The sequence below is a fragment of the Zootermopsis nevadensis genome, unplaced genomic scaffold (assembly GCF_977971745.1).
Source record: "Zootermopsis nevadensis isolate Lab colony 2312 unplaced genomic scaffold, Znev_1.0 Znev_ptg000017l, whole genome shotgun sequence".
NCBI lineage: Eukaryota > Metazoa > Arthropoda > Insecta > Blattodea > Termopsidae > Zootermopsis > Zootermopsis nevadensis.
In genome coordinates this window covers 6926215-6953950 of record NW_028259149.1, presented here as the reverse complement: position 1 = coordinate 6953950, position 27736 = coordinate 6926215, and the positions used below count along the sequence as shown (strand labels likewise).

Genomic DNA, 27736 nt, shown 5'->3' with positions numbered 1-27736 from the left:
TGGACACAGTTAAATTATCGCCTGAAGTATTTTAAATTTACGGGCTCTTTCTGGACCTTGCTGTACTGTGTTATCAGGTGGTTATCATCATCATCATCATCATCATCATCACACTCGTGAGAAACATCGCTCGTAAAAGAAATCACAAGCCAGCGTAGGAAACATGTTTCAGCCTTTAGAAAATACGAAATCTCGGCTCCGTACACGGTAGCTGCCGTGTGCTGTGTATCTGGGGCACAGGATGCCTTTTGTCGTCATGATAAATGTTCCAACGTTTTAATACCAGCATACTCCATTCTGATACGTGCCTTATGTCTGATAGACGAAACAAAGCAGGTTTAAAGATGGATGTCTTCTGGGTTGTTGCGCCGTGTAATCTGCTAGAAGTCTCGAAACGTTTCAGAGGTCCTTGCTGCCTCCAGCATTACGGCTATATCCGTCTTCTGACTCACCGCAACGAAAACCCCAAATCCTACCAAGTTCGTTTACTTCCTTAATCATTAGATGATGGCGAAGGCAGTAAGCACCTCTGAAACGTCGGTAAACTTCAACCAGACTACATTGTGAAACAGCCCAGAGGACAGTAATATTTACACTAGCTGCCGTGAGAATCTGAAATCTCACATAAGATTATTTCGTGTGAAATTAAATATGATTACACTGAAATCCTGCTTTCGTCTCTATTTCCGGAAAAGCGTGTCTGTTTTTATCATATTATAAATACATAAATTATTATGGGAGGGTCGTTAGTAGTTCTTTAGACCAGACCTTCCGTAGCTGTCTCCCATGCGTTCAATTGTCTTGACAGCAAGACAATTGGAATTCCCTTTGTCTATTTTTTCAGTTTTTCTTCTGTGTTGTCTTTCTTTCCCTATTATTTTTCTCGTCGTTTCCTCATTTCTCATATTTTTTTTAAAAGCTTGCAGTGCTTTGTGCGCTGCTTAATGTTGGTATTTGACAACTTTCTTAAATGAACCTCACACCAAGACGCGGTTTCAGTTTTGACTAGTGCACAGTTAGACTTTGAAAACGCTGTACCAGAATTGCATTAACGAATAACTTAAGAGGAGATTAAAGTGGGGAATACTTATTGCCGTCGAATTCAGAACATTTTGTCTTCTATCAAAAAACGATGAAATCAAATTTTAATTTTACCACTTGTTTCATGCAGATGTAGGATTTATGTCTGGCATCGAAGGTCGATCACATATTGAGGGAAATTGAGGAAAGGGTGTTGAGAATATTTGTGAATATGACAGATGAAGTGACAGGGGGCTAGAGAAAATTGTAAAATGAAGAGCTCCTTTGTACTCTTCATCACATATTACTGGGTTCATTAAATCGTGAGGGATGAGATTAACGGGACGTGTAACGTGCTTGGGGAGATTAGAAATTAATATGATTCTTATTAAGCCTAAAGTGAGGGACTTCTCGGAAGATGTAGGCGTCGGTGCAAGAAGAATTTTATCGTGGATCTACGTCGAGTGATGCAAGTGCTTTGACAAGATGCTTTTAATCTGTGCCGTTGTTTCTATTTCTTGAGTGCCCGGGAGGGCAAGGGAAATAATTTTTGTCTTCAGACGAAATTAAATGTCCGCTGATAGTCTGCAAGTATAGTGTAAGAACTCAGACAGAAAAATTTTCACCTGAAAGAGCAGATACGTAGTGAGATTTTAACTGAAGTCGGGTACGAACTCACCTGATTTGATCATGGTTATTCGTTTTAGTAAATTATGAAAACAGGCTACGATCGGAACCTTCCAAATCTTTCAGTATTATTTTTCATACAAATAAGTAGCCTCGAGCGATCTGAGGTCTTAGTATGGAGATGTAGCCTGTCTCCATGATCAGGGTTGATGTTAAATCTGCGAAACGTTGATTGTAACTTCATACTTACATGGATAATTGCTTGAGAAGATTTCAATGCATTCAGTCGCAGTGAGAACTTCGTATCTTATCGTTCATAACCAACGCATAACGTCTGCAATTGGAGTAGCGCCGTAAAATAACCTGAAAAGTAAAAAAGTTACAGCTTGCATGTAACAGTTGGAGGAAGAAGTCAGATTTCATTACCTATGATGAAGCATAAAACGTTTGTTTTCAGAGTTTATTGCCCTGAGTATTTGAGTAGTAAATGTTTATGTTAACTTACCCGGAGCAATTTTATGACTTGTGTACACCGCTTGTTTGAGGCTCATGGCCCAGGAAGGAAACGAAATTCTTGTGTCATGAAATCCCGGGAATAAACATTCCCAGCGCACACACAAACATACGTACACACGTACGAACACAAGACCAAGCAGAGTGCGGTTAACACTGCTGAATTTACACTGTAGTATATACTCGATTCGACCCCAAACTGTGTGGCTGTCGTCTGTTCTGTACTTTATTACTGTCTTCAGGCGAAAGTCTGTGCACTTTCTTAAAATAGGTCACTTCAACTGCCTTTTACATTCTAACGTTTTAATCACTATTGTCATTCTCCATTTATCAATCAATGCTGGATGTCTGTACATAATGACAAGTCGCTGCAATACGTGATATTAAATACAGACATGAACATCGGTGCGATAATTAACGGACTATTATGACTTCTGCTCAATGCAGCCCTGTAATTTTGTCATTCGTGTCAGGTATAAACTACAGCTGCTTTGTTGCTAATTTACGAAATAACCTTTGCATCTCCTGACTCAAAATTACTAGTACTGGCAAGCATTTTAAGTTGCGTTTTCTGAACGAAATCGTACATTGTGAATCGCAAAGTAAGACAGGAAATACTGTAAGGGTAGAGGACGAATGAACCCACGTTTTTAAGTGATGTCTGAATGTATCCTGATTCACAGTGATGAAGGAACAGACCACAACAAAGCTGACACGGAAGTAAAATATTTAAAATGGCTGTCTCTGAGATGTTGCACCGTGTAGTATGGTAGATGTTAACTGACGCTGATAATGAAGGTGGTATGACCCCCCGAAATGTCGACCAATATCTGCTATACTCTATGGTGCAACGTCCATGAAGACAGCCATCTTCATAATCGTCGCTGTAAAAATATAAAATGTCGTAAAGTATTTATACTTTGTCTCCGCTATATTTTTTTTCCAAACTTTCACAACGAATTTTGAAACTCTGGATTTTTAGAAGTGATACTGATGATTCGTATTGGGAAATTTCCGGGTATACATTTTGGCTCCTAGATCGACTACCATATCTGAAGTTTTTAGCAACTTTCCTCAGTCGTTATTATAAATTGCGGCTTAGTATCTTAAAGCGTGCAACTATTATTTATTTACACAACCTTTTAATAAATCATTTACTAATAATATTTATCATTCGACGCTATTTAATACGAACAAATTAAACGTCGTTAAATACATAAAGCAGTAAATGGATATAACAGTTCATGTGACTTCATTATCTTCAGTGTGTGAAATGCGGGCCTGGGTGGAGCTCATTCTAGCTTTGCTTTGGTCTCCTTATTCCGCTCTCCACATAAACTCTCGTCAGTGTAAATGTAGTTCAAGGAGAATGTAAGGATTTTATTTGGTTAGCCCAAACTGCAGGAGAACTTCCGAAGCGTTAACTTGCAATCACGTCACAAAAGTTCTGTCGTTAATCCGGCAAAGCCGTGGACTGTTTATCCGCTGGATCACAGTGTCGCTACGTAAAACAATCCAGGCACTGTTAACAAGGGCTGGCTCCTACGTAATATCAATGGAAAGATGATCGGAACTTCGTATGAGTTAAATTTCATCTTTCATTTGGAAATGAATATTTCGCGTTTTACTTATAACTTAGTATATATTTATTTATTATTTCAGTCTATACACAAACTTAATTTTAATTTTTAAATGTTGTTGTTAAAATTAAAATTAAAATTTGGCGCTTTTCATCGTTATTACGATGTTACATTTCAGCGCTTATTATTTTACGACATGTTTCGATGCTACTGCATCATCCTCAGGTTCTTTATTGTCATTTTCATCTTTAAAACTAATATATATTTATTAATGCAACCATTTATTGATTTATTTGTTTTGTAGATTTCTTTTTGTAGGCATTCCTTTTGATCTTCGTAGTGTTTTGCATATTTTTGGTCAGTTGTTCATTATTCAAGAGTTGTGATGTGTGGTGTGTCTGCGTCTGTGATCAGATAATGACTATCCATGATGAGTCATGGATAGTCATCAAAAGGAATACCTACAAAAAGAAATCTACAAAACAAATAAATCAATAAATGGTTGCATTAATAAATATATATTAGTTTTAAAGATGAAAATGACAATAAAGAACCGGAGGATGATGCAGTAGCATCGAAACATGTCGTAAAATAATAAGCGCTGAAATGTAACATCGTAATAACGATGAAAAGCGCTAAATTTTAATTTTAATTTTAACAACAACATTTAAAAATTAAAATTAAGTTTGTGTATAGACTGAAATAATAAATAAATATATACTGAATTTCAACACAAACATGACGCATCTAAACTACAAACTTATAACTTACTTGGAACACAACTTCTGTAAAACAGTAGGGTCAGCTATCCAAATTTCCCGCTTTCATTAAAACCACAAGGTTCGTTGTTTTGATCCCAAGAGCCAGTTATCGACCCTTATCGTTATTTAAAGTGACTTCTGTCACAGATATCATTGGCAATCCAACATACAGAAACGCTGAATTGCAATAGGCCCACGTATTATGGGTATAAAACGTTACATTACAGTAAGCAAATTTGTGTTCCCAGTTAACCCTTTACACAGATCACTTCATTTTCTTTTGTTCTATTTGAACGCTTCGATGATGTCACAAGACTGGAATTGAAACTTTGCTCTCTGGGTCGTGCCTTCGTCACTGGCTAGCCCCACTGCAAGCCACTGTAACACTTATCATGGAGCAAACAGCTTGAGTGTTTGCCGTGTTGTCGCTTGCAGGCGTCGTACTGAGTGCAAAGTGGATCAGCAAATGAGCAGTGTTTTTAATAGCTTGGAACAACGTGTACGAGTTTACGTTTCAATGCTAAGAATTGATTCCCGTATTTTTGAAACGGCGGGCTTTTGACTGTCCGTACTTGAAAGTTATGGATTGATTTTAACGACCCTGTTTTAAGTACCTGCAAGTCTTTCCTTTTGTACTCTCTGTCTAGCCTATATTTTCGTTCTAACATTTTTTCTGAATTCCCATTTTCCTCATAATAACAGCCCCTGAAATAACACGTCTAGATAAAAATAGCTCTTTACTGAGTGTAAGTTGTTTGCACACAGATTTGTAACAATTTGTATGATCATAGTTACAAAACGCTCATGATGTATGTCATTTAAATAGAGCTTTAAAATAATAGAGATTAAAATCGCATTAATTTTGTCTGTGACGCCTAATAATTATAGAACAGACTTTGCAAATCTGCGTTTACCAAGTTATTTTGTGGTGCAGTGTATTCTGTCTTGCGAACGAAATTTGTATAAGGAGGTAGTGTTATTGTTGAGTGTCGTTAGGAAGCTAAACTTTGTAGCAAAGTTACACTCTGCTTCGTCTTTATACTTAATCTAATTACGACTAGATTGTTTCTGTCATAAAAAGATGCATCTTTCAGAGGAAGATGCTATTTTGATAAAAGCATTTTTATCGAGGAACTACATCGGCTGTGTAAGTATACATTCACAAACTTCATAGGGTCCTCCTTGAAAGGCTTATTGTCGGTTAGCTAATCAAGTAATTTCCCGTTTTTTCAGCCTTAAGTTCATCGCAGTATTCACAAGAGCCCTCCGCTGGTAAAAAAAGCCACTTCACTCTTTTATCCCGTTTCTCTAAGTGCCATTATAATATTGTCCATCCTTCTGTGTCTAGATGTTTCAAGTGGTTTCTTCTCTTCAAGTTTCCCGACTAGAATTTCGTTTTAATTTCTCACATATCCCACTGCATGTGTTGAAGTAAGAATTAATGATTATCTTCCAGCTGAATCTGATCGGTTAATGTCAAATGGAACGATAACAACGAATGACGAATGTCTAAGAATGTAGGATAGGAGGAAGATACCGTTGCCGATCTGATGCATTATTCCAAGTATGCACCACCATTTCCGAGAAACATTCTGTCTGAAGAAAGTTTGACGCAGGTATGAGGTTTCAAAATTTGACTGTGTGTTGGATAATTACGTTTACTCCTCGTTACACTGAACACAAAATCGCGGAAATACGAAACGCTGATAGTAAAAGCTCGTAAACTAGTAACCTAAATGATGATTAATAATATGTATATCAAATCTAAAAGTTCGTGACTATGGTGAGATATTTAAATAAAAAGTTATTTTGATATTTTCCCCATCTTCAGGTAATCCCTATCTCCGGAGATAGGGATGAGCTCTATCTATTGGGCCCAACAGAGTAAGCACATGAAGATGGAGATAGACCCCCATCTCCGAAACGTCGTTCTATTGTATTATTTTACTAGACGATGGAAAATATCCAAAGAACTTTTTATTTAGATTAATAATATGCTCTAATGTTTTGTGATGCCGTAATGGGAATTGGTTAGATCTGGCTCACAAAACAGGTCGAAACATGCATGTTATAAACAGTGTTCAAATTTTGGGTTCTGCTGATACGGAGCTCTCGTAAAAATACGTGTTTCCTTCGGCATTGATGCTTATATCTTTTTACTTCTGTTTTGGAAAGTGGGCCATGTGTTAGGATGCGTGTCATTGGCTACAGCTTGTGAGGTACGTGGGATGTCTGGGGTTAGAAGCGAATGGACCATTCTAATACATATTTAATTGGAGTTGGTCTGTGAATCTAGTAGCGTTCAGCAATACATGCCAACTCGTAGACCGTCAACTGTCGTCAATCTAGGAGTAATCGAAAGTTTGAATCCGATTCGATAGCTGCATTTATTTCCTGCGCCAAGAGAGATTTTTCTGTTATTTTGGAAAAAATAACCTTTGTTTTCACACACTCACGATTTCGGGTCTTATCATTGCAGAAGTGAAACAAATCGCTTTCAGTATTATCGTACAGTGACTGATATAATATTGTTTGGCTGGATCTACCGGGTGGTAATTAAAATAATTCTTTTAGATTCACATAGCCCAGGAATAAAGCATTGGGATTCTGAAGAAAATTGTCTTCTGACTTTAGCGAATGAATATGTAAAATTTACTTGTGTCCAGAAATTTCATTTTGTGAAATGGAATTTATATATATTTTAGTTTTAACAAAGATGTGACTTAGAAGACAGAGATACAGATGGAAGCATAATATTAAAATGATTATTAAAGAAACGTGTAGTGGTGTGGACCGAATTCTCGTGCTTTAGGGTTGGGATCGATGGTGAAATCTTATGAACAAGATATTGAACCATTTGTTTCATGAAGGGTAGCGTTTAGACTTGTAAGACTGTATGATTGAGGAATTTAGTGTTTGTAAGTCACTTAGTATTGTAAATTAATTATATTTAATATGGAATTTACTAGGTCGTTGCTTTCATAATTATCGCTGAAGACGGATGAGACGAAAAACTGAATGTAAGTCTGAACTGTAAACGTTCCTTTTGTCTTAAATTCTGGCTATAAATTTGAATCGACCAGAAATGTTTTAAAAGTACAATGTGAAGTATCCAAATAAGCAAAGTTAATTTCATACGTCATTAGTGACTGGAAGACATACTTGAAGAAGGAAAGGTGCAATTAGGTTAAAGATCACGTTTTCAATTTATTACGGTGAGTGGAAGCTAATTAGATGTACAAAGTGAAGTTGCAGAAACTGGGTCAATTTTAAGTGGAGAAGTTCTTTGCTTTGACCTCGTATATTAGAAATGCATATCTTTGTGCTGTAATGAATGCCTGTTCATGTACCAACATATTTAACTAGTGAGCTTAAATTTTCGTGTTATTTTTAATTAGTTGTGCTTGTCTTGCTATCGCTTGCTTTGAATGGCAGATCTTTCTTTGCGAGCGAACTGGACTGTTTTAAATTGAAGTTAGCTTTAGTGATTTATTGGGCTGTTCGAGTAACTGTATTTGAGGCTCATTGTTATGTTGTCTAGTCGTTATAATAATAAGTTTTTGTGAGACTAAGTCACTCTCGAGGTGACAGAAGAACAGGTCGCAATTAATTACTTTATATTATTATTACTATTAATAACATTACATGTCTTTGTTGTATAATATCTGAAATACGTTAAATTATTTAAAACTTTGAAACATTTCGTTTTGAAAGTTTAAACTTTTCTTGTAACATGTGCATTTATTTATGTGACCATACCTGAGGGGAATGGAGTGACAGGAGACGGGACAGAACTGCATAATGAGGGGCTTCATCAATTACTATTGGGATGATGAAATCAAGGAGAATACGATGGGGCAGAGAAAGAAATTATTTAGAAATGCATTCAACCATTAGGTTGTAAAGCCTGAAGGGAAAATACCATTTGGAACACTCGAAAACATTAAACCGGAAATTAAAGGAGAAGGATATGAAATCGTGCATTGAATTAAAGTGGATCGGCCTAGGAGAGAGTGGCGGGCTTTTGTGAATACGGTAATGAAATTTTTGGTTCCATAGAAGGTGGGACTTGACTGTTACATTCTCAAGGTATTTGCACCGTGGAGGTCGTAGAAAAATATTAACTGAACTGCGTACTTCTAAATATGTATTTTTTGCTGACCTCTATGTTTAGATTTTCGCGTATGGACCGATGACGCTGTATGGTCCTTTAAAATACTCGCTACTTTGACACTGTTTATTCATCACTCTGCTGTGACCTGCGGTGTCGTGACCTCATCTATACAACCTTCGGGACTTTTGAACTTTATTCTCAGAACAGACCACTTAACTAAACCTCTCTCACTTCTAACTGAAACATTTGCTTTGCTCTACTCATTTTATTTTCATACCTTTGAATGACTTCTGAGTACTTTGTCAGCGAAAATTTTGATCTTGTCTGCTCTTTCACTGTGCACTTCTACGTATTTAGTGTCCGTCAACACAATTGAGAGACCAAATATATTCCATCCACGAAGTAAACATCCTGAGGCTCACCGGCGCTAAATATGGCGTTACAACGATTAGCGTTGCGACGCTCGACGTTGGTTTTCTTACCTAGTTTTCAATGTTGTGCATTGGTGCATCTGCTCAAGTGTTGTCTTGTGGCGGCGTGGGGACGATAGGATCAGGGTTTGGTTGTCCAGTTTCTTATCCATTGACGTCCCTTGGATCGCATGGGGTGAATATGTCCTCTTATGTTAGCGTTGCTTTGCCTGGCTTAAAATTTCCAGCGTCGTGTCCGATGTTATACTGAGACTAACCTGTACAAAACATGCCATCTTTGAAGATTTCTGTCTTCTGGTTTGTTGCGCTGTGTAGTCTGGTCGATGTTTACCAACGTTTCAGAGGTCATACTGCCTCCGTCATCAGGGCGATTCAGACTACATAGCGCAACAACGCAGAAGACAGAAATCTTCATACTCACCAATGTGAAAACCTCAAATCATACATATGCCATCTTTGCTTGTAGAAAGTTTCGTACGCATCGGAAAATTCCTATTTTAAAGTAGATACCAACTTTTGACTTTGTCATCAGAAAATAATTCAGGAAAAACAGTAACTTACGTGTGAATGTGTATGTTGCGCCTACTGTTCCTTAGTGTTGTATCGAATACATGCGCTGATAGTGCACGTGCTGCTGTGGGAATAGTCGCAACTGATTTCATTACAGCCAGCCTGTAACTTATTTCTGTGCTGTACGGTAGCCACTTTGGCTGCAGCAATGTTTAAGCACGTGGAGCCCGGCTTTATCCAGGTCTACACGATGTTCCCTGGTTTATTAATGCAGATCGTCCAGGACTAGCAGGGTGCATTCTGTGAACACCGTTTTACTACGTTTCACTTCATTTTGTACTTCGGGTTGCAACTGCAACACGTAGGGGACACGAAAATTCGAGTCAAATACAAGAAAGTTGCTCGACGCATTATTTCCTTTCTATTATATAATTAATTCATCGTTCTCATCCTGTATTTCTTCAGCTTTAAAGGGTGGATTTAAAAATGACAGATATTTCATGTCTCTTATTGCATCCCCTGCTCCGTCTGTATTTACTCCATTCCTTCTCCAGATCTGCCCTTTCTTTGGTTATATATATCGACTTCCTACAATCGCCACTTTAACCCTGAAGATGGAGACAATATGTTTCTCCGAAACGTTTATATCTACCACCGTGAGAATGATAGATCTCACTCAAGTTATCTTGAGTTTTTTCGTAGTTTTACTCAATTCGATAAGAACAACGAATAGTAATGTCTTGCAGTATTATATGTAATTATATTTGTACATTAATCAGATTTCGGTCGTATGTACAGAGGTCAACGAATGTTGGCTTGCGTCACCGGTCAGTAATACTATACTCGCCAATATTTCTTTCACACGACGTGCATAATGAACGACTGTTGTCGGCAAATTGTTTAAAACTGACCTGCATAGTTCATCGGTCAATCACTAGTATTGGCAGTTACTGGGTTCGTAACACGTATCGAAACAGTCGATATTGAACAAAGCTAGATGATTCCCACACTGGCGAATAGAAACAATTGGTGAATTGTATTTCGTTCTGTTTTTCCTATGCCCGTTGTTTAAACACATGTGCCGCGTAACAAAGGCCCTAACTCCCACGCCTATTACAAATTTAAAATTCCACTTTTGTGAAAATAAAAACAACAGAATTTTTTTCCACTCATGGCCTTGACATGTCATTCGACACGTGTTTGCTGATTTGTGGTTATATATTCTATTTCTGTCATTAGGTGAGTCGTTGTTATTTGGATGTTAAGACATTTTATTTCTTACTACTAATAGCGAATGATACAACTGGACAAGTTATCACTAGCCACTGAACCACCAGAGGCTGTCCGTTGTAAAGACAACCAACCATCTTATCAGAGGAGTCACGTCCAGTGACCTACTAAATTCAGCTCGTGTCATCAGGCCTAAGGACCCGCTGTACGTATTCGGTGAAATTTATCGGGCGGTTTCGATGGGTGTCATTTCCCTCGGCTTGGCCCTTCAATGCATTTAATTCGTTTTACGTGCAAGTCGCCTGGATATGTCCCCTGGCTTTGGGACTGTACATCTTGCAGCTGGAATATTAATGAGGCCTGTCCTACAAGTGTCTGTTTCCTCCCGTTTAACTTTGAATTAAACGCATAATGTAAAGGAAGGATAGAACACAGAAACAATTAAAACAACGACGATATTTTACAAACAGGTTTACACTGACTGAATATATGAACGACAGAAATGTTGTCTCTACTGCGTAGATTTATAAGCGCCGACGTTGAACGCAGTAGGGTCCAACCGGCAGAGAAAAAGAGTTAAATAATCATGTACAAATGTAGTTATAAAATTTGTATTGGTATGTTGTCCACAGATTAAACACCAATATTTGTTCGAGGATAGCTGTTTGCTGTGTTTTAGCGCCATGTAGTCTAGTAGAAATTGACCGATATTTCAGACGAACGTACTGACTCCATCGTCTGGTCGATCGTGTAAATGACCATCTTTTCTACCGCCTCATATTCTCGCTTACAAAAATGTATTTATAATGTCCTGATACAATATTCAGAAATTTAAATTAATATGATTATTGTTATAATTATATAATATTTCTCCCCCCTCTCCGCATTGCAACGTGAGCTGTGCGTTAGGCCTATGCCCTCGAAGTGTTTCAGTACCAAAAATAACTTTACAGGAGGCTGAGTTCAGCTCCTTTATCAAGGCGGGGGAGGAAAATTATGTTTTTATGCACAGGTCACAAAGATTCGCATTTACTGCTGGCTGAATTTATAGCCTATATTCTTCATATTACACATCAGCTGGGACAATGAAGTAGTTATCTAATTTAATCTTCGACCCGATCCCTCAGCTTTAATGCCTCAGTAATACGTTGCTTGGTCGTAATTTCTATGTACACAAAGGACAATCCTTCCTTAGTATACATTTTTATGTTTTGTTAATAACACACTTATATTATGTGGCGGCTTAAACCAATGCCGATACTTTCACAGCCGAGGAAATGAACATTGATAATTATCTTCATAAGCCTTCCATAATAGATATCAGCCTGGTAAACACAACTGCGACGAACGTGATGAAACAGACGGAAGTGAGAGTTGATGTCTCATGGCGGCGAGTGTGAAGATTGCTGTGGAAAAAAAAGAAGCAATATATATTGGAAAGTAATTTAATATCTTCTTGGATTAGTAGTTATAATGAAGTGTGACGTCAGAACTCACCGTTGCTAAGCAACCAACTCCTGGAAGTTCTTCGTATAATGAGAGAGCGGGCCCTTGACAATACAAATGTATGCGTCTGAACATACGTACCAACATATACAGCATATTCATGTACGTATGCATGTGAACTGGGCAGACTGATGTCCGGGTAGCGTTCTAAATTTCTTTCAGGAATTACCCATTTCGTATATCGGTCGGTAATCGGCTGTCATGAGATGTCAGTAACCACAAAGCCTCTGTAGACTCTACCTTCTAACGTGAAACGTTCGGCGGCCTTTCAAATCCTTTCCTTTCATGAACATCTGTCTACTTATCCCCACATAATTATTAAAGACGAAGATTCATTACATTGATCAAAAGAACCGGCCACAAGTCTCTGTTCTTAGCCAAATCAATCTAGTCTACGATCCACACCGAAACTGTATCTTTAATATTTGTTTTAATGTTATCCTCCCACCTACGCCTAACTGTACCAAGTGGTCTCTTTTTATGTTTTCCGACCAAATTCTTATGCAGTTCTTAGTTCTCTATTGCCAAATGCGATACAATTTCTGCTCAGTTGAAGGTGTGTAAGGAGAAACAGACACCGCATTGGCGTATTCAGGATTATAGCGCTGTTTGGCTCAACTGCGTTTAATTGCTTCATAACTGCGAGAGACAGGAAACTTTTTGAGCGGATTAACGGATAAATAGACGAGGGATGAACACAGGTCAAGCACATTTATTCGCTCCTTTCCTTCTAAAGTTACTTCTATATCCTTCCTTCGTTTTCTCTCTCCTAATTTCCGTTCATCGCCTAAGAGGCAATTTTGTTTGCATCAGCTACGTAGACGCCATGACACCACTTCGGAAAACTTTGCCAATTACTTGGCGTACCATCACGACTGCCTGTATGTGGAAGATAGGAAGTTTAAAGATGGCTGTGTTCTGGGATGTTGCGCCGTGTAGTCTTTTAGAAATTTACCGACGTTTCAAAGGTCCTTGCTGCCACCTTCATCAGGACGATATTTGGAACAGTATTTATAAAATTGTGCTTGTAGCTTCAAGTATTATTCAATTTCTGATTATCTTACGAGGATCATGACATGACGCATAAATTCAATTATATCACTACAATTTAAAAAGAAATTATACTGCCAAGTTTTTGTCTGCAGTTGTAGCTTAAATCCATTTTCTTAACTAACTTGTTGTATGCAAGACACTGGAGCAGTCTGATGAAAATATCTGGAAAGTGCTGTATCAGCGACCCAATTTCTCTTCTTTTTCAGGTAACTCATAAGCTGAAGTACAGATTGAAAATAAGGAACCCTTTCCAGCATGTTTTATTTTATGTATAGTCTTTAACCATTCTCCCTCCTTCATACGTATATATTCCCATTATCTTCATATTATCTTATCTTCTTTATACTACCTTTAAATTTGTACGGTGTGTAAGGACTTCTAACAGCACCTATTTTTATATTCGCTCTTACCATTATTTACATGTCACGCTAACTACAATACGCTGTAATAAAAACTTAATACAGACTGTATAATGGATCAGTTCGTACGCGTGATGGAATTAGGCGTGTGTGAAATGTATAAACCTGGGGAAAAAATTGAATGTAAGATTGTTATACTGGTAGGATCTGAGGTTTCCACGACGGTGAGTCTGAAGAGGGTTGTCTTCTGGGCTGTTTTACCGTGTAGTCTGGTGGAAGTTTACCGACGTTTTAGCTGTGTTTGCTGCCTCCGTCATCAGGGCAATGAGTGAGTCGCTTGCGAGAAAGTATGCGAAGAAGTAGGAACAGGACAGACAAGGTCGAAACCTGGACAGGATGAGGGAGATAGAGGTGAGGACAGACACAGCAGAGGAGCACGAAGTACCTCTGAAACGTCGGTTAGTTTCTATAAGACTTCACAGTTCAATATCCCAGAAAACAGTCATCTTCATACTAACCGCCGTGAGAACCTGAAAAGTCATATCGCTTTTATTCCCATTTTACGCAACACTAATAACAAAGATGAGAGTATCGTTAAATAATTAAGTAGTAACAATCAAACATTTAGTCAGAGAAGAATATTTCAGAAGTCTTTTATGTGGAGGAACGTAACTCTGAAGACCTAGTGACTGTGAGTTAAGTGGTATTTACATCCAGAATGTATATACAGTTTTACAGTGGAAAATGGTTGTTAAACCCGAAAGGAAAAAACCGCTCGGAAGATATGAGCTGCTAGGCGTGAGGGTAACACTAAAATATATCATAAAGAAATAGGTTGGGATGGCGGCGCGCTGTTGTGAGTACAGTAATAAACATTCTGGTTCCATAAAAGGCAGGGAATTTATTAACTAGCCGAGCGTCTTTTAGCTTCTGAAGAAAGTCTCTGTACCATAGAGTTAGCAAGTTTTATAAGTCTTGATAGCTTAGTTATTACTCTGCCTGGATACGGGGTTTCAATCCTCGCTAGGATAGCTGTCATTATCACTTCCAGAAGAGGGATGCAGTTGTCAATTTCGACATGAAGAGTAAATAATTCAGACTCTTGTACCGCGTTGGACGGATCTCTACGTAGTGCCCAGATGACGTGGTCTAGACACCAGCTGATCTTCCCCAACTACTAATACTCTTTCATAACAGAACTTAGACAGTAGTTTATTAGAATTTGTAATTTAAAATAAGACATGGCCACTATCTCCTTCGTTTCTCTACATTTATAATACGTGATCTTTCTGTTACACTGCATCATTAGATAAATTATATAATTTGATTTAATCTTATTTCACAGTAAGTGAATAAACAGTAAGATATAGTCATACATTTAAAGATGGCTGTCTTCTGGGTTGGAGCACAGAATTTGTGTGTGTTGAATGATGTGCTGTTATGTACGATTAGATCGTCATTATAAATGCCAATGCTTAGATAAAAACTTTAGTTTATAGCTGTAATGTTAGAAAGTATAAAGGATTTGCATCATGTATATTCAAAGATATTTGAAAGCCATTTTGGTATGCCTTTGGCGATGCGACACATCCTTCTACTTGACAGAAAGTGAATGGGACAATTCAGTATACGAAGTTTGTTCTGTAGATGCACACGGAAAATGGAGAATCAATCCCCACCTCCGTTCCTCCCCTGAAGTGTTGTCGCATATTTTCTACGAGACTAGACAGTCAACTCGTAAGAAAACGTCGCATTGTCTTCAGTTGAATAGATGCCGCTCACAGCGAAAGTTACTCCATCTGATAGACTTTGTCGTCTTAACATCTTCTCCTTCAGTCACACATCGCAGACGTTAGAAAATCATTCTGGGTCCTTCATAAAACGTTTTTATTTTACTTTAACTCAACAGCAAACTGCCATTAACTTCTCATACAGAATAGTACCACTTAATGCAACAGAATATTGTCTTTATGTTACGGGTAAGTTTGTTGATTTTGAGAATGTAATTTTGTTCTTCAGTTATTTTTTTCCCTGCATTAAGCGATTCATGGTGACCACTTACCGCCATCTAGTGTTGACGTTAAGAACAGGTGGACTATACCTCCACTCCTCCGTATGTATTCACGGTGTGCTGCTTAATTAAGCACAGGGACAACTTTAATTTTACGTTGATTCACATGTCTTTGTCTTGAAATTTGTGTAAAATAATGCATCGATTAAAGTTTATAAAATATCACAACATTCTGGAACATTATAAAAGTAATTTGATTCAACAAGACAGACTTGCTAGACTATTAAGAAGTTATAAAGCACATTTATTAAGTGACATAGGCGACCTTTAAAGTGGTTTTATGACAAATGTGGTAGAAACGATTCAAAAGTGGCCAAATTTCTTGACTGCTTGATGATTTTTTTATTTTTATTCGGTTATGATTTATTCAAGGAAGTGTTAACTACTCAGACTGTAAACATAACATGATTTATGAATTCTAAAGAATATAGAAGAAGCCATCCTGGCTTAATTTAATGCATTACTCAGAAATTTTCTGAAAGGACTGAGGAATCCTACGAAGAAACTCAGTCACGATACCTGGTCTCCAGGCCCGAAATTTGAGCCCGAGACCTCGCTAATTCCAAACACGCTTCAGAAGGAATTATGAAATCGAACATTTACTTTTCCTGTTACACTTCCGAATAATTGGCAGAATACTTCAAGTAAGACACCGCTTGGAATTTATAGGCGTAGCGTAGCTTAAAAAGCATCATCTACTCCATCTGTTCAATCTGAGTAGTGGCAAATTTTTTTTGTAAACAATAAGACAATGTTCATACAAATGTAACTCAATTACGAAACCATAAAAATTCTATCCCTGGCAAATTAGAGACCAGACTGTTCACAATAAATAGATAATGCCTTATCTGAGCTCTTTTTCAGTTAGTTTATCACCAAGGTTCCAAACATAAAGTGTAGTTATACTCTTGTCTTCTGGTGGTTCAAGCTTTGGCATTGCAGAAGCTCGACGCATAAGTTTCTCAGCCACAGGATCATTGATACCATAGTACCTATCTTCAATATTTTGATCAGCTAGAGGATCATCTGGGTCTGTTGGTTTTTCATGACGATATGGACACTCTTCTCCTCGCTTACATTCACCTTTCACCCAGAAAGAGCAAATGTGTGGTCGATTCCTTTTGTAGTAAGGACTTGTCCTAGCCACTTTCATCAATAAGTCACTGGCAGCTTGAGACTTTCCAATTGCACCTGCTGCTGTAGTGGCACCTATCTTGCCAAGCTCCTTGTCCATATTTTGAATATAATATTCTTTGTTAACATCTGAACGTGGTAGGTCATCCTTAATACGGAGAACTGAATCTCTAACTTGAATTGGAAGTCCATATTCCAGATCTAACAGACATGTTTGGCACACATTCTTCATCCGACTACATGTCTGACACACTTCTGATTTCTTGCACCTCATTCGAGCGCCAGGGCACCATCGAAACACAGTGAAAGGTCTGGAGCAAATCTTACACTCTTTTCCATACCGCTCTTTTGTCATTCGTATATACGGATTGTCACCCAAACAAGTCTGGCAAAGTATAGGGAACTCCATATATATATATATAATGTAACGTGGGACGGTATACGACCTTGATTGTCAACCCTTGATTTCTTCTGGTGTCTGCTACCTCAAATCCGATCCGATTGTAAACTTGGTTGGATTGTAAGAGACCACAATGTCTTCCAGCAATAATGAATTTAATCAAACTAAAACGTCTTTTACAGCACAAAAATAATCTCGTCTACAACACACTTCTCCTACAAGCGATTCACACTTCAGCTCTCTTCGCACACTCCTTCCACACTCTCACCTACTACACTGCTCTCAAAACCAAAAACCAACCAAAAAGCTAACTGAGGGCGGAGGCCTGCGCAAGCGCAAGCATCGTCCCTACCTAGGTGAAACCATTCCTGCGCTCAAGGCGCATTGCTGGAAATGGTAAACGGTCTTAATATAAAAAACGGACATTTTGCTATCGCTAACAGGGTTACGTCGTGGCGGGAGCCTCGACCATTCAAACTGGGATCCGTTGCTGCTGATGGGAGGTCATCCCGTCAGGCAAGTTGTCCAAAGGAATTTGGTTGGTTGGATCTCCGGGGTTTGAACCCAGAGAGGGAGGGGCCGTTTCGGCTGAAGGCCTCTGCGGCATGGGGAGAAGATCACTTCAGCTGATGGCCTCCGTGATCGGGGTGGGGGTGGCGGGCCGTGCACAAAGTTCCGGGTGATTGGGTATGATCGCAATGGATTATTTTACGAAGTGGCCAGAGGTCTACGCCATACCCAATCAGGAGGCGTCAACAGTGGCAGACGTCCTCATAAGCAATTTCTTCTGCCGCTTCGGAGTTCCGAGGGAGCTGCACAGTGACCAGGGCCTGCCGTTCGACCTTATGTTCGGGTCTCCTCCAGATAGGGAGAAGTCGACAACCGATTATGCGGCGGATCTCGAGGAACGACTCTATGACGCGCATAACCATGCCCGCCAGCATCTGAAGATGGCCAGCGACCGGATGAAGGCACGCTATGATCGCCTGGCAAACTCGGCTGGCTTCCAGGAGGGAGATTGCGTGTGGTTGTATCGTCCTACCCGGAGAAAAGGGAAGTCTCCCAAGCTACAAACATCTTGGGAGGGCCCCTACAGGGTGCTGACCAGAATCAACGACGTGGTTTATCGGATTCAGCGGCATACCCGGGCCCGGATGATGGTAGTCCACCTGGACAGGTTGGCGCCGTATTCGGGTGCAGCTCGGGACGAGCAGCTTTAAGGAGGGGGTAGTGTGACGTGTTGCGGTTGGCATTGTTGAACTGGTTGATAGACATTGTTGCGCTTAGCATTGTTGCGTTTACATTATTGTGTTTGCATTGTTGCGTCTGTTTATTGGCATTGTTGCATAGACATTGTTGCATTCGTTTAAAAGCCGATTGACAATCGGTTTTGAGAGCAGTGTAGTAGGTGAGAGTGTGGAAGGAGTGTGCGAAGAGAGCTGAAGTGTGAATCGCTTGTAGGAGAAGTGTGTTGTAGACGAGATTATTTTTGTGCTGTAAAAGACGTTTTAGTTTGATTAAATTCATTATTGCTGGAAGACATTGTGGTCTCTTACAATCCAACCAAGTTTACAATCGGATCGGATTTGAGGTAGCAGACACCAGAAGAAATCAAGGGTTGACAATCAAGGTCGTATACCGTCCCACGTTACATTATATATATATATATGGAGTTCCCTATACTTTGCCAGACTTGTTTGGGTGACAATCCGTATATACGAATGACAAAAGAGCGGTATGGAAAAGAGTGTAAGATTTGCTCCAGACCTTTCACTGTGTTTCGATGGTGCCCTGGCGCTCGAATGAGGTGCAAGAAATCAGAAGTGTGTCAGACATGTAGTCGGATGAAGAATGTGTGCCAAACATGTCTGTTAGATCTGGAATATGGACTTCCAATTCAAGTTAGAGATTCAGTTCTCCGTATTAAGGATGACCTACCACGTTCAGATGTTAACAAAGAATATTATATTCAAAATATGGACAAGGAGCTTGGCAAGATAGGTGCCACTACAGCAGCAGGTGCAATTGGAAAGTCTCAAGCTGCCAGTGACTTATTGATGAAAGTGGCTAGGACAAGTCCTTACTACAAAAGGAATCGACCACACATTTGCTCTTTCTGGGTGAAAGGTGAATGTAAGCGAGGAGAAGAGTGTCCATATCGTCATGAAAAACCAACAGACCCAGATGATCCTCTAGCTGATCAAAATATTGAAGATAGGTACTATGGTATCAATGATCCTGTGGCTGAGAAACTTATGCGTCGAGCTTCTGCAATGCCAAAGCTTGAACCACCAGAAGACAAGAGTATAACTACACTTTATGTTTGGAACCTTGGTGATAAACTAACTGAAAAAGAGCTCAGATAAGGCATTATCTATTTATTGTGAACAGTCTGGTCTCTAATTTGCCAGGGATAGAATTTTTATGGTTTCGTAATTGAGTTACATTTGTATGAACATTGTCTTATTGTTTACAAAAAAAATTTGCCACTACTCAGATTGAACAGATGGAGTAGATGATGCTTTTTAAGCTACGCTACGCCTATAAATTCCAAGCGGTGTCTTACTTGAAGTATTCTGCCAATTATTCGGAAGTGTAACAGGAAAAGTAAATGTTCGATTTCATAATTCCTTCTGAAGCGTGTTTGGAATTAGCGAGGTCTCGGGCTCAAATTTCGGGCCTGGAGACCAGGTATCGTGACTGAGTTTCTTCGTAGGATTCCTCAGTCCTTTCAGAAAATTTCTGAGTAATGCATTAAATTAAGCCAGGATGGCTTCTTCTATATTCTTTAGAATTCATAAATCATGTTATGTTTACAGTCTGAGTAGTTAACACTTCCTTGAATAAATCATAACCGAATAAAAAAAATCATTACAATATTATTAATGCGGATCTTAAATTATTAAGGTTGGAGAGGGTGGACTGAATTTATCTGGATCACGATGTACTTCAGTGGTGGATTCTTGTAAACACGATGATGAACCTTAGGATTGTATAAAACGATGTGTGATTTCTTGACGAATTGAGCGACAATTAAATTTCAAAGATAGGTTCATTTGTTGGCTTGGCGTCTATGGGAATATCAGAAACTACATACGGATGATATGCTTTTCATAAAAATCATTCCGAGGACTGTGAAATATTGATGCAGGAATCACGAAAGTAGAGGAATCCGGACGAAAAATGTTGGGATAATAAAGGCCTAGTTTGGAGAACTGTCTGTCTGTCACAGAGGAACTAAGAGTATTTTCCGAGCAAAGGGTTACTGGGTTGAAGAAATGCCTTTTCTGCTGATTTAAACGTATGAATGGTTCGAGCGCAGTCAGCTGCCCTTATTTGCGCTTCAGGTGGGCGTCTCCTTAAACTGAATGCTGCTGTAGGTTTACTGGAGACATAGGCAGATTTATATGTTTATTTACTGAAGTGATTTATTTACGAGAGCGTTTGAACAGAAAGGATGTTTAGCTGTAAGAACTGCGAAAGAAAAACACGTTAAAAGCCTTTCAACTTCATCTGTCTGCAGTTCTGGAAAAGACAGGGTATATATTTACTGGTTAGCACTCCTGCCTCGTTCTCTGGAGGTCGCGGGCGAAAATCTCTTCCCGAAAACCGGGTATCCTGAGTGAGTTTTTCGTGGTTTCCCTCAGTCACTCCAAGCAAGTACCGTGGTTGCACCTTCAATTATGCTATAACCACTTCCTTCCATATCACTTAAAGTCATCAAAATCATTATTTATTGATCATTCTGTGTTATCGGTAGGATTAGGCTAGATATGCTGCCCATTATCCACCTCTTGGCGCTCTGCATCGTGACATTTTTCGAGGCTTCGCTCGGCGTCGGTTTGCTTAATATTGTATGGATCAGGAGGTTTAGCTTTGCTATATCCCCAATCTTCTCTCTGTATCATGACGCTCGGCGTCGGATTGCCAGATCGTGTAGCATGGCGTAACAAGACTTGTTGGTTTAATTTACATTTTGAATTTGGCATCGCGACGTTAGCCGCCGCGATTCTCAGCGTCGGTTTTGCAACGTCGTGTCCGGTAGAACCCCGAGGCTCACTTTCCCTAAATATGGCATCTTTTGGCAATGACATCCGGAAACTCACGTGTCTAAATAAGACGTATTTTGGAGGCAATATAAACCATGAACTAGAATGTTCATAACTTGAGGTGAGTACAAGGATAACACTCTTTTAAGTCGTTGCGTCGTGTACTCTGGTAGATGTTTACCAACCACGCCTTCATTATCAGAGCGATGACTCATCTCCCCGATGATGGAGACAGCAAGGACCTCTGAAACGTTAGTATTATTCTACGAGACTTTTGCACGATGAAAATAATGTCGTAAAAGAGAATACATATACACAGTATCTTAGCAATGTGGTTGATGGGAATACACAGACAGTAGTGAATTATTAGGTGCAGTTTATTTTTGTGCTGTGCTAAGCTCTGGAGCGGATTCTGGTCTGTGTCACCCGCTTTTTCATCCTGTATGTCCTTACTTGTGTTAGAAATAACGCGGCGTATTTTAACGTAACACTTTTTTTACCACTAATAGGATTAACGCCAACAATAGGATGTGCGCTTGGTTGGTGCGGTTGAAATAGTACAGATCACACATTTTAGCTAAACGACTGATGTATAATCGATTAAAAGATAAAATAAACGCAGTCACGATACTGTCTGTTCCTCGTCTAAAGTAGACTTTTGATGAAGATGATATTGTGTAAATACTGGAATGCGCTGCGGAAGGTTAAAATTGGACCTGTTAAAATAATCAGAAGAGAAATTGATGCATTTTATCCAGTTGGACGTTACATTCAATTCCTTGTCTTTGTGTGTAAACGCGTCTTAATGTTTTTATTGAATTTTTCTAAGTCGGAGCATGCGAGATCGAATTCACAAAAGAGAAGAGCTAACTTTCCTAAGTTAAATGAACTCTTTGAAGCCGAATCTCATCGTAAGTAATATTCAAAAAATTAGTTCCTGATGTTACTTAATTTTGTTTAGAGAAATAATCGCTGCATATTCTTAGTTGTACCGAACACACAAATATATTTTTTGACAAAATGAAGAGTTATTGAATGTTAATGCAGGTGGTACACATAGTTACCACTATGGTGTAAACGTTTAAAGTGTGAAGAAATTCTGTAGACATTATAATAGTATTTAATAAGAAAGAATAAGTGGCATGTTTAACGTCATCAGATTGAGAAGGATGAAATGGGAGGGGCATGTAGCATGCATGGGAGAAATGAAACGTGCGCAGATGCAGCATTACGAACGAAGACCTGAATGAAGGTATTACTTAAATCTAGGCGCTCGCAGATGGGGAAATAACATAGAATGAATGTTGAGGAAGTAGGTCGTGAGGATAGAGAACTCTGGGGATTCATGCGAACTCAGTGGTGAAACTTTCACTTCAATGAAAGGAGCGATTTTTTTTAAGGACTCGCTTTGTGGAGTTAGATGTGAGATTTAAGTCATACGAAAAAAGTCCAACGAAACTGTGAAGGAAAACACTTGCGAAGGATAATAATAAAGCATGTGACACAATAGAAGGACAATGGCTCAAAGAGGAATATCGGAATAAGAGTTACATAAATTGCTACAGAGTTTATAACGCAAGAACAATAGGATAAAGAGTGAATGGGACGGGTGAAAAGGAGCTAGGAAGAATGAAAATAAAAATGTGGGTAAGAGAAACAAGATGAGGAAGTAGCCATTTGTGACAGGGCTTATTACATGGTTGCGAGCACAGCTGAGCATGGCAAGGCGCTGCTGCGTCTCTTCATAATGATCTGTCCTAGAAGGCCGGTGACACGTTGCCCAATTTTAAGGGATGCTTCCTGTTGCGTGTTGATAGTTAAGTTGACAAGAGAATCATCTGAAGATGACCAGTTAAGGCCGAAATGTGAAGTGGATCTTAAACATTGAGACTGTAATAAAAAATTGTTGTATAGTCGGGGTGTCAACCTAACGATAGTGTTTTCTGTGTTGATGTTGGGACTCGAAATTTGCAGTTTAACAGGAGAATTCCACAAAATGCTTAATAATTAGGTTCATAAGGGAGTTTAGTTTAACTACATGGAGTAGTCCTTCAGAAGCTGTAACAGTATGCTCAGCTAGTCACGTGGGTCCTCAAGGTCACTACCGTGGTCAACATCCCGCTCCACAGGCCTCCACGAATACATTCTAAATCGCACATCCGATATTTTAAGATAAGGTTATTAATAGTTCTCGTATATACGCCCAGGTCTTCTAAGTAATCTCTTCTTTCAGGACTTTGTTCGTCTTAATGATTTCTTTAATAAGAGATATGTGACCCGCCCATTTCATCGCCCTTGATTTTATCATCCTAGTAAACGACCAAGAGCATATTATGCAGTTACGTGGTATCAGAAAACACGATTTGCTAACATAGTCAGTATTTTGGCAATACTACCCAACTGCAGCTTGATGAACTTCAGATCAAGAACTAGTGTGTATCTTAACAATTATTTATTTTAATCCGTCTTATCACAATATTTAAAATTTCTTATAATTAAGATAATAAAATATCATTGATGTTCCATATCGATTGATCGATTTACATTTTGGAACATCGATCAATCGATATGGAACATCAATGATATTTTATTATCTTAATTATAAGAAATTTTAAATATTGTGATAAGACGGATTAAAATAAATAATTGTTAGAATATTCACAATATGACGCAATTACACTATCTTGTGTATCTTAACTGGGGAATGTTAAGAATTATAACAACAGCTCAATAAAAACAGTGTAAGATCACTGTGAAAACTAAATGTCGAGTAATATATGAAAATGTTCCTATAGTAATTTAATAGCCGTTCTAATAAATTGCTTGAAGTTTAAATAAATTCTGTTGATAACCTAGCGAGCCGCCAGTCCACAAGCAGGTTTGAATGAGGCCCTAGAAGTGGAGGTGGTTGAGAACCCTTAGAGCAGGTTATAAAGTTCGCGGAGTGCCCTTCAGTGGCTTGACGGACGTGCTTATTTTAAACAAATATGGGGTCTATAATATTAGAGTCCGTAAATTAATCACACGATGGATAGTGTGACGGGCAGACAGACGGACGGACACACGTGCCTCAGCATTTAGAATAAATCGTGTTTTATAACTGCTGCTAAATTATCAGGAATTATGTATGCCTGCATGACTGTTTTTGACAGGTACATTTTTACACAAACATTCCCACCAAGTGAGTTGTTCATAGTTCTATTCTCCACTTCGACGCTCTGTCCCCGTTATTGGCGGGCTTTTCATGACCTGCGTTGATACCTCTGTTATGGGAGATTAGAGCCAATTGTTTGAGGTTATGTAACACAGGTCACAGTTTTCGCTGAGTATTTTATTAGTACCAGGACGACAGCTTTGTGATACCCATCAATTAAGAGGTACAGAATTATTATAGGCTGCGCTTCTGTGCTAAACCTCACGCACTTAACAGATACGAGCAAGGAAAATGTGACGAGAATTGAAAGATGCAGTTTAATTTGGGGTCGTAGAATTCCAAATAGTTCTCTAAGTATTGGGCTCGTATGTTGGAGCTCCGTTTAAATAACAAAGATTGAGTGGAAAATTCCGTTTCGACTCTGTTCCGGTTGGATTTGGGTGTTTTCAAGGCTGTGAGTTTAAAGATGGCTCTCTTCTGGGTTGATGCGCCGTGTAGCCTGGTAGAAGTTTACAGACGTTTCAGAGGTCCTTACTGCCTCCATCATAAGGACGAAGAGATCGTTTTCATAAAACTCAAGAAACGTTTTGACTATCTGAACGATTATTACCTTCTGAACAAGAATTTTTATTTGTGGAAGCTTCGCAACTTAGAATTTTCAACAGAATAAAGCAAAATTTCGCCTGCTAAACACAACACAAAACCGATTGTCTGACTCCAGACGCCCGCCATAGGCATTTCTTACTACCAGAGTCGCAATCATCAGAATTTAATGTCAGATGTTTCCGAATCGCACGAACGTCAAATTCATACAGTCAAGCATGTTAGAAACAAAATACAGTTTCGTAGTTATTTTATAATGATTTATTTTGTAACGATTCCCAGTGTTACACGACGTTCGAAAGCTGAAACAAGAAATACAATTAAACAGTTTATGGTTGAAGTTCAATTAAAAACGCTGTTATCCAAAACGCCGGTTTAAACGCAAACTTGTAGAAACTCTGCCCCCGTGAAGTTGCAACTTTCTGAGTTAGGTGGCAGTGTGAACGTAAAAATATTCCTGTCAGTGCTTTGATTTTGCCTTCAAACTTTAACAAACTTTTCCTACCACGTGATTGACGTAATTCTGCTCTTTTTGTTCAGATTTGAATTCTGCGAGGAAAACTTATTACGAGGTTGCAGTAATTAAATCCGATTCTCTAACAGATAACAAATTAAAATTTTTAATCACATAACGTAGCAGACTCTGTCAACCTTCTCTGGGTCTGTTTGTTCACGTCTTTGTTTTTGTCAGCTTTGAAATTGCGTTATGTGTGTACCTCAGACCTTAGACAAATCTGTATTTTCCGAATTGAAATATCCGAAAAACGTAAGTAATTCCAGCTTAACTGAAATAAAATAAAACATATATTAACATTACTACTACGAGGTATTACCATGTTTACCTTATTTGATTTTCTAGAGATGGCATTACGAAAACTTAATTTACAACGCATAATTACGGGCCTGATATGATTGTTCCTTAACTGTTTGTCTTTGAAGTGGTTCAAGACTGTACAGCATCACAACCCAGAAAATCACATCACATCCTTAATGTCGCAGAGACGACTATAATTTTATAATCCCTCTTCGCTCTTCAGAAACCAGGTTTATATCCTCAGAAAAGTCGGAGACTCCATTTGTGATATATTTATTTTCCACCCTTTTTGCCTGACAACTGAAAACAAGAACACCAGAAGCTTGGGCAAAGTAAAACCTCATTTCCATTTTGTTTGGAAAGAATAATTTAGCCGTAGGATAAATTTTTAAATTTCTGTTAGCTCATTTTCCTTAAAATAAATTTCACAGTATTTTTATACCAGGATTAATGAAAGATTCAAATAAAATTACAAATTCTTAACGATGAATATAAATGAGGCTGCAATTGTGTTTTTTAGACTTAAATATTTTCTACAATAATTGCAGTTGAGCCAATTAGTTGACCGTCGATGTTGTTCTTGTGGGTTGTGACGCTGTTTGGACTTGTCGGTAGCCATCAACTTTTCTGAGGAACATACCGTCTCCATCTCCAACATAGACACAGTTATTCTAATCTATTAATTATTTTGTAGTGTTTTATGATAATGTGTAGAATTAGGTAACCGATTAGTAATAATACAATATCTGAAAATATTTAAAATTATCGCATAATTTGCTTTGTTAATCAAATATTTAACTTTAAATAACATATACATACGTGTGTCGGAATCTTTCGGAGACTTTATTTGCGGTTACAATACATTTATTTTAGTTTAACTCAGTCTATGGATTAAAGCCGAGTGTTCAGGAAACCGAATATTCATTAGCGGTTTCACAAGGGCCCGCCTCTGATCCTTTCGTGAGTCAGATTAATCTAGTCCACGCCCTTACGTTATATTGCTCCAACGTCCATTTGCATATTGTCCTCCGATCTACGCCGAGATCATTCAAGCTGTATTTTCCCTTCAAGCTTTCCAGCTAATGTTTTGAGCTAATTGTCTTTCAATAATGTATTTAAGAAACAACCGAAAATGTAAGCTGTAACTAAAAGGTGAGGTGTTTATTTAATAGTTATAATCACTAGCAGCGTTTTAACAGTATTTTCGTATATCGTTGCATTCCACCTTCTTTAAAAAGTAGGCATTATTTAAAAAAATATATACTTATACAATAGGTCTTTGTTCATTCTGGAATTGTTTCAGTATGCAATAACATAATCTCATTCTATTGGTCCCTTATTTATAATTCAAATTTCAAATTACTGTTAGCAAACGAATAAGCAAAAGCGGATTAAAATAACTTTTCGTTCGCATAGAAGTTGTATCTAGCATTATAATTAAAATTCCTTTCAACAAACGGATTCTGTAAACTAACATTGGATTCCTCTTGAAGAGATGAACGCATTACGAAGCTCAGTGACAAGCGGTAGCTTCAGTTCTCTGCGTAACCGTGTCTCGCCCGTACTAATACCATGACTTACACGAGATCCCGGGTCCCAAGATGGTGAGGAAGAGAGAGATAGAGCTATTGACGTCAGCGTAAGTTTCCAAGGCTACGCATCGACAGGACAATCCGTGTAAACTTGAGGTCATCTTGTTGTTACAGGATGATGCTCCGACATCGCATAACCCTCCATTTCTCATCAAACCATGTCATTTCCATTTTGACAGTCTCTTCTCGGAGAATGTGACCTGCGTAGCGATGCT

General features: G+C 38.6%; 3 protein-coding genes across 3 annotated transcripts in view; 2 read left to right on the top strand and 1 right to left on the bottom strand.

The window, feature by feature from the left end:
- Nmdar2 (glutamate ionotropic receptor NMDA type subunit 2) overlaps nt 1-27736 on the top strand; it is a 212855-nt gene that overhangs the window by 20472 nt on the left and 164647 nt on the right. The window lies entirely within an intron of this gene.
- On the bottom strand, nt 16352-17602 carry LOC147873635 (pre-mRNA-splicing factor RBM22-like). Its single transcript, XM_087350243.1, has one exon. The coding sequence runs from the start codon at nt 17316-17318 to the stop codon at nt 16620-16622; it is 699 nt and encodes a 232-aa protein (XP_087206369.1). The 5' UTR covers nt 17319-17602; the 3' UTR covers nt 16352-16619.
- On the top strand, nt 18716-19943 carry LOC147873634 (pre-mRNA-splicing factor RBM22-like). Its single transcript, XM_087350242.1, has one exon. The coding sequence runs from the start codon at nt 18977-18979 to the stop codon at nt 19673-19675; it is 699 nt and encodes a 232-aa protein (XP_087206368.1). The 5' UTR covers nt 18716-18976; the 3' UTR covers nt 19676-19943.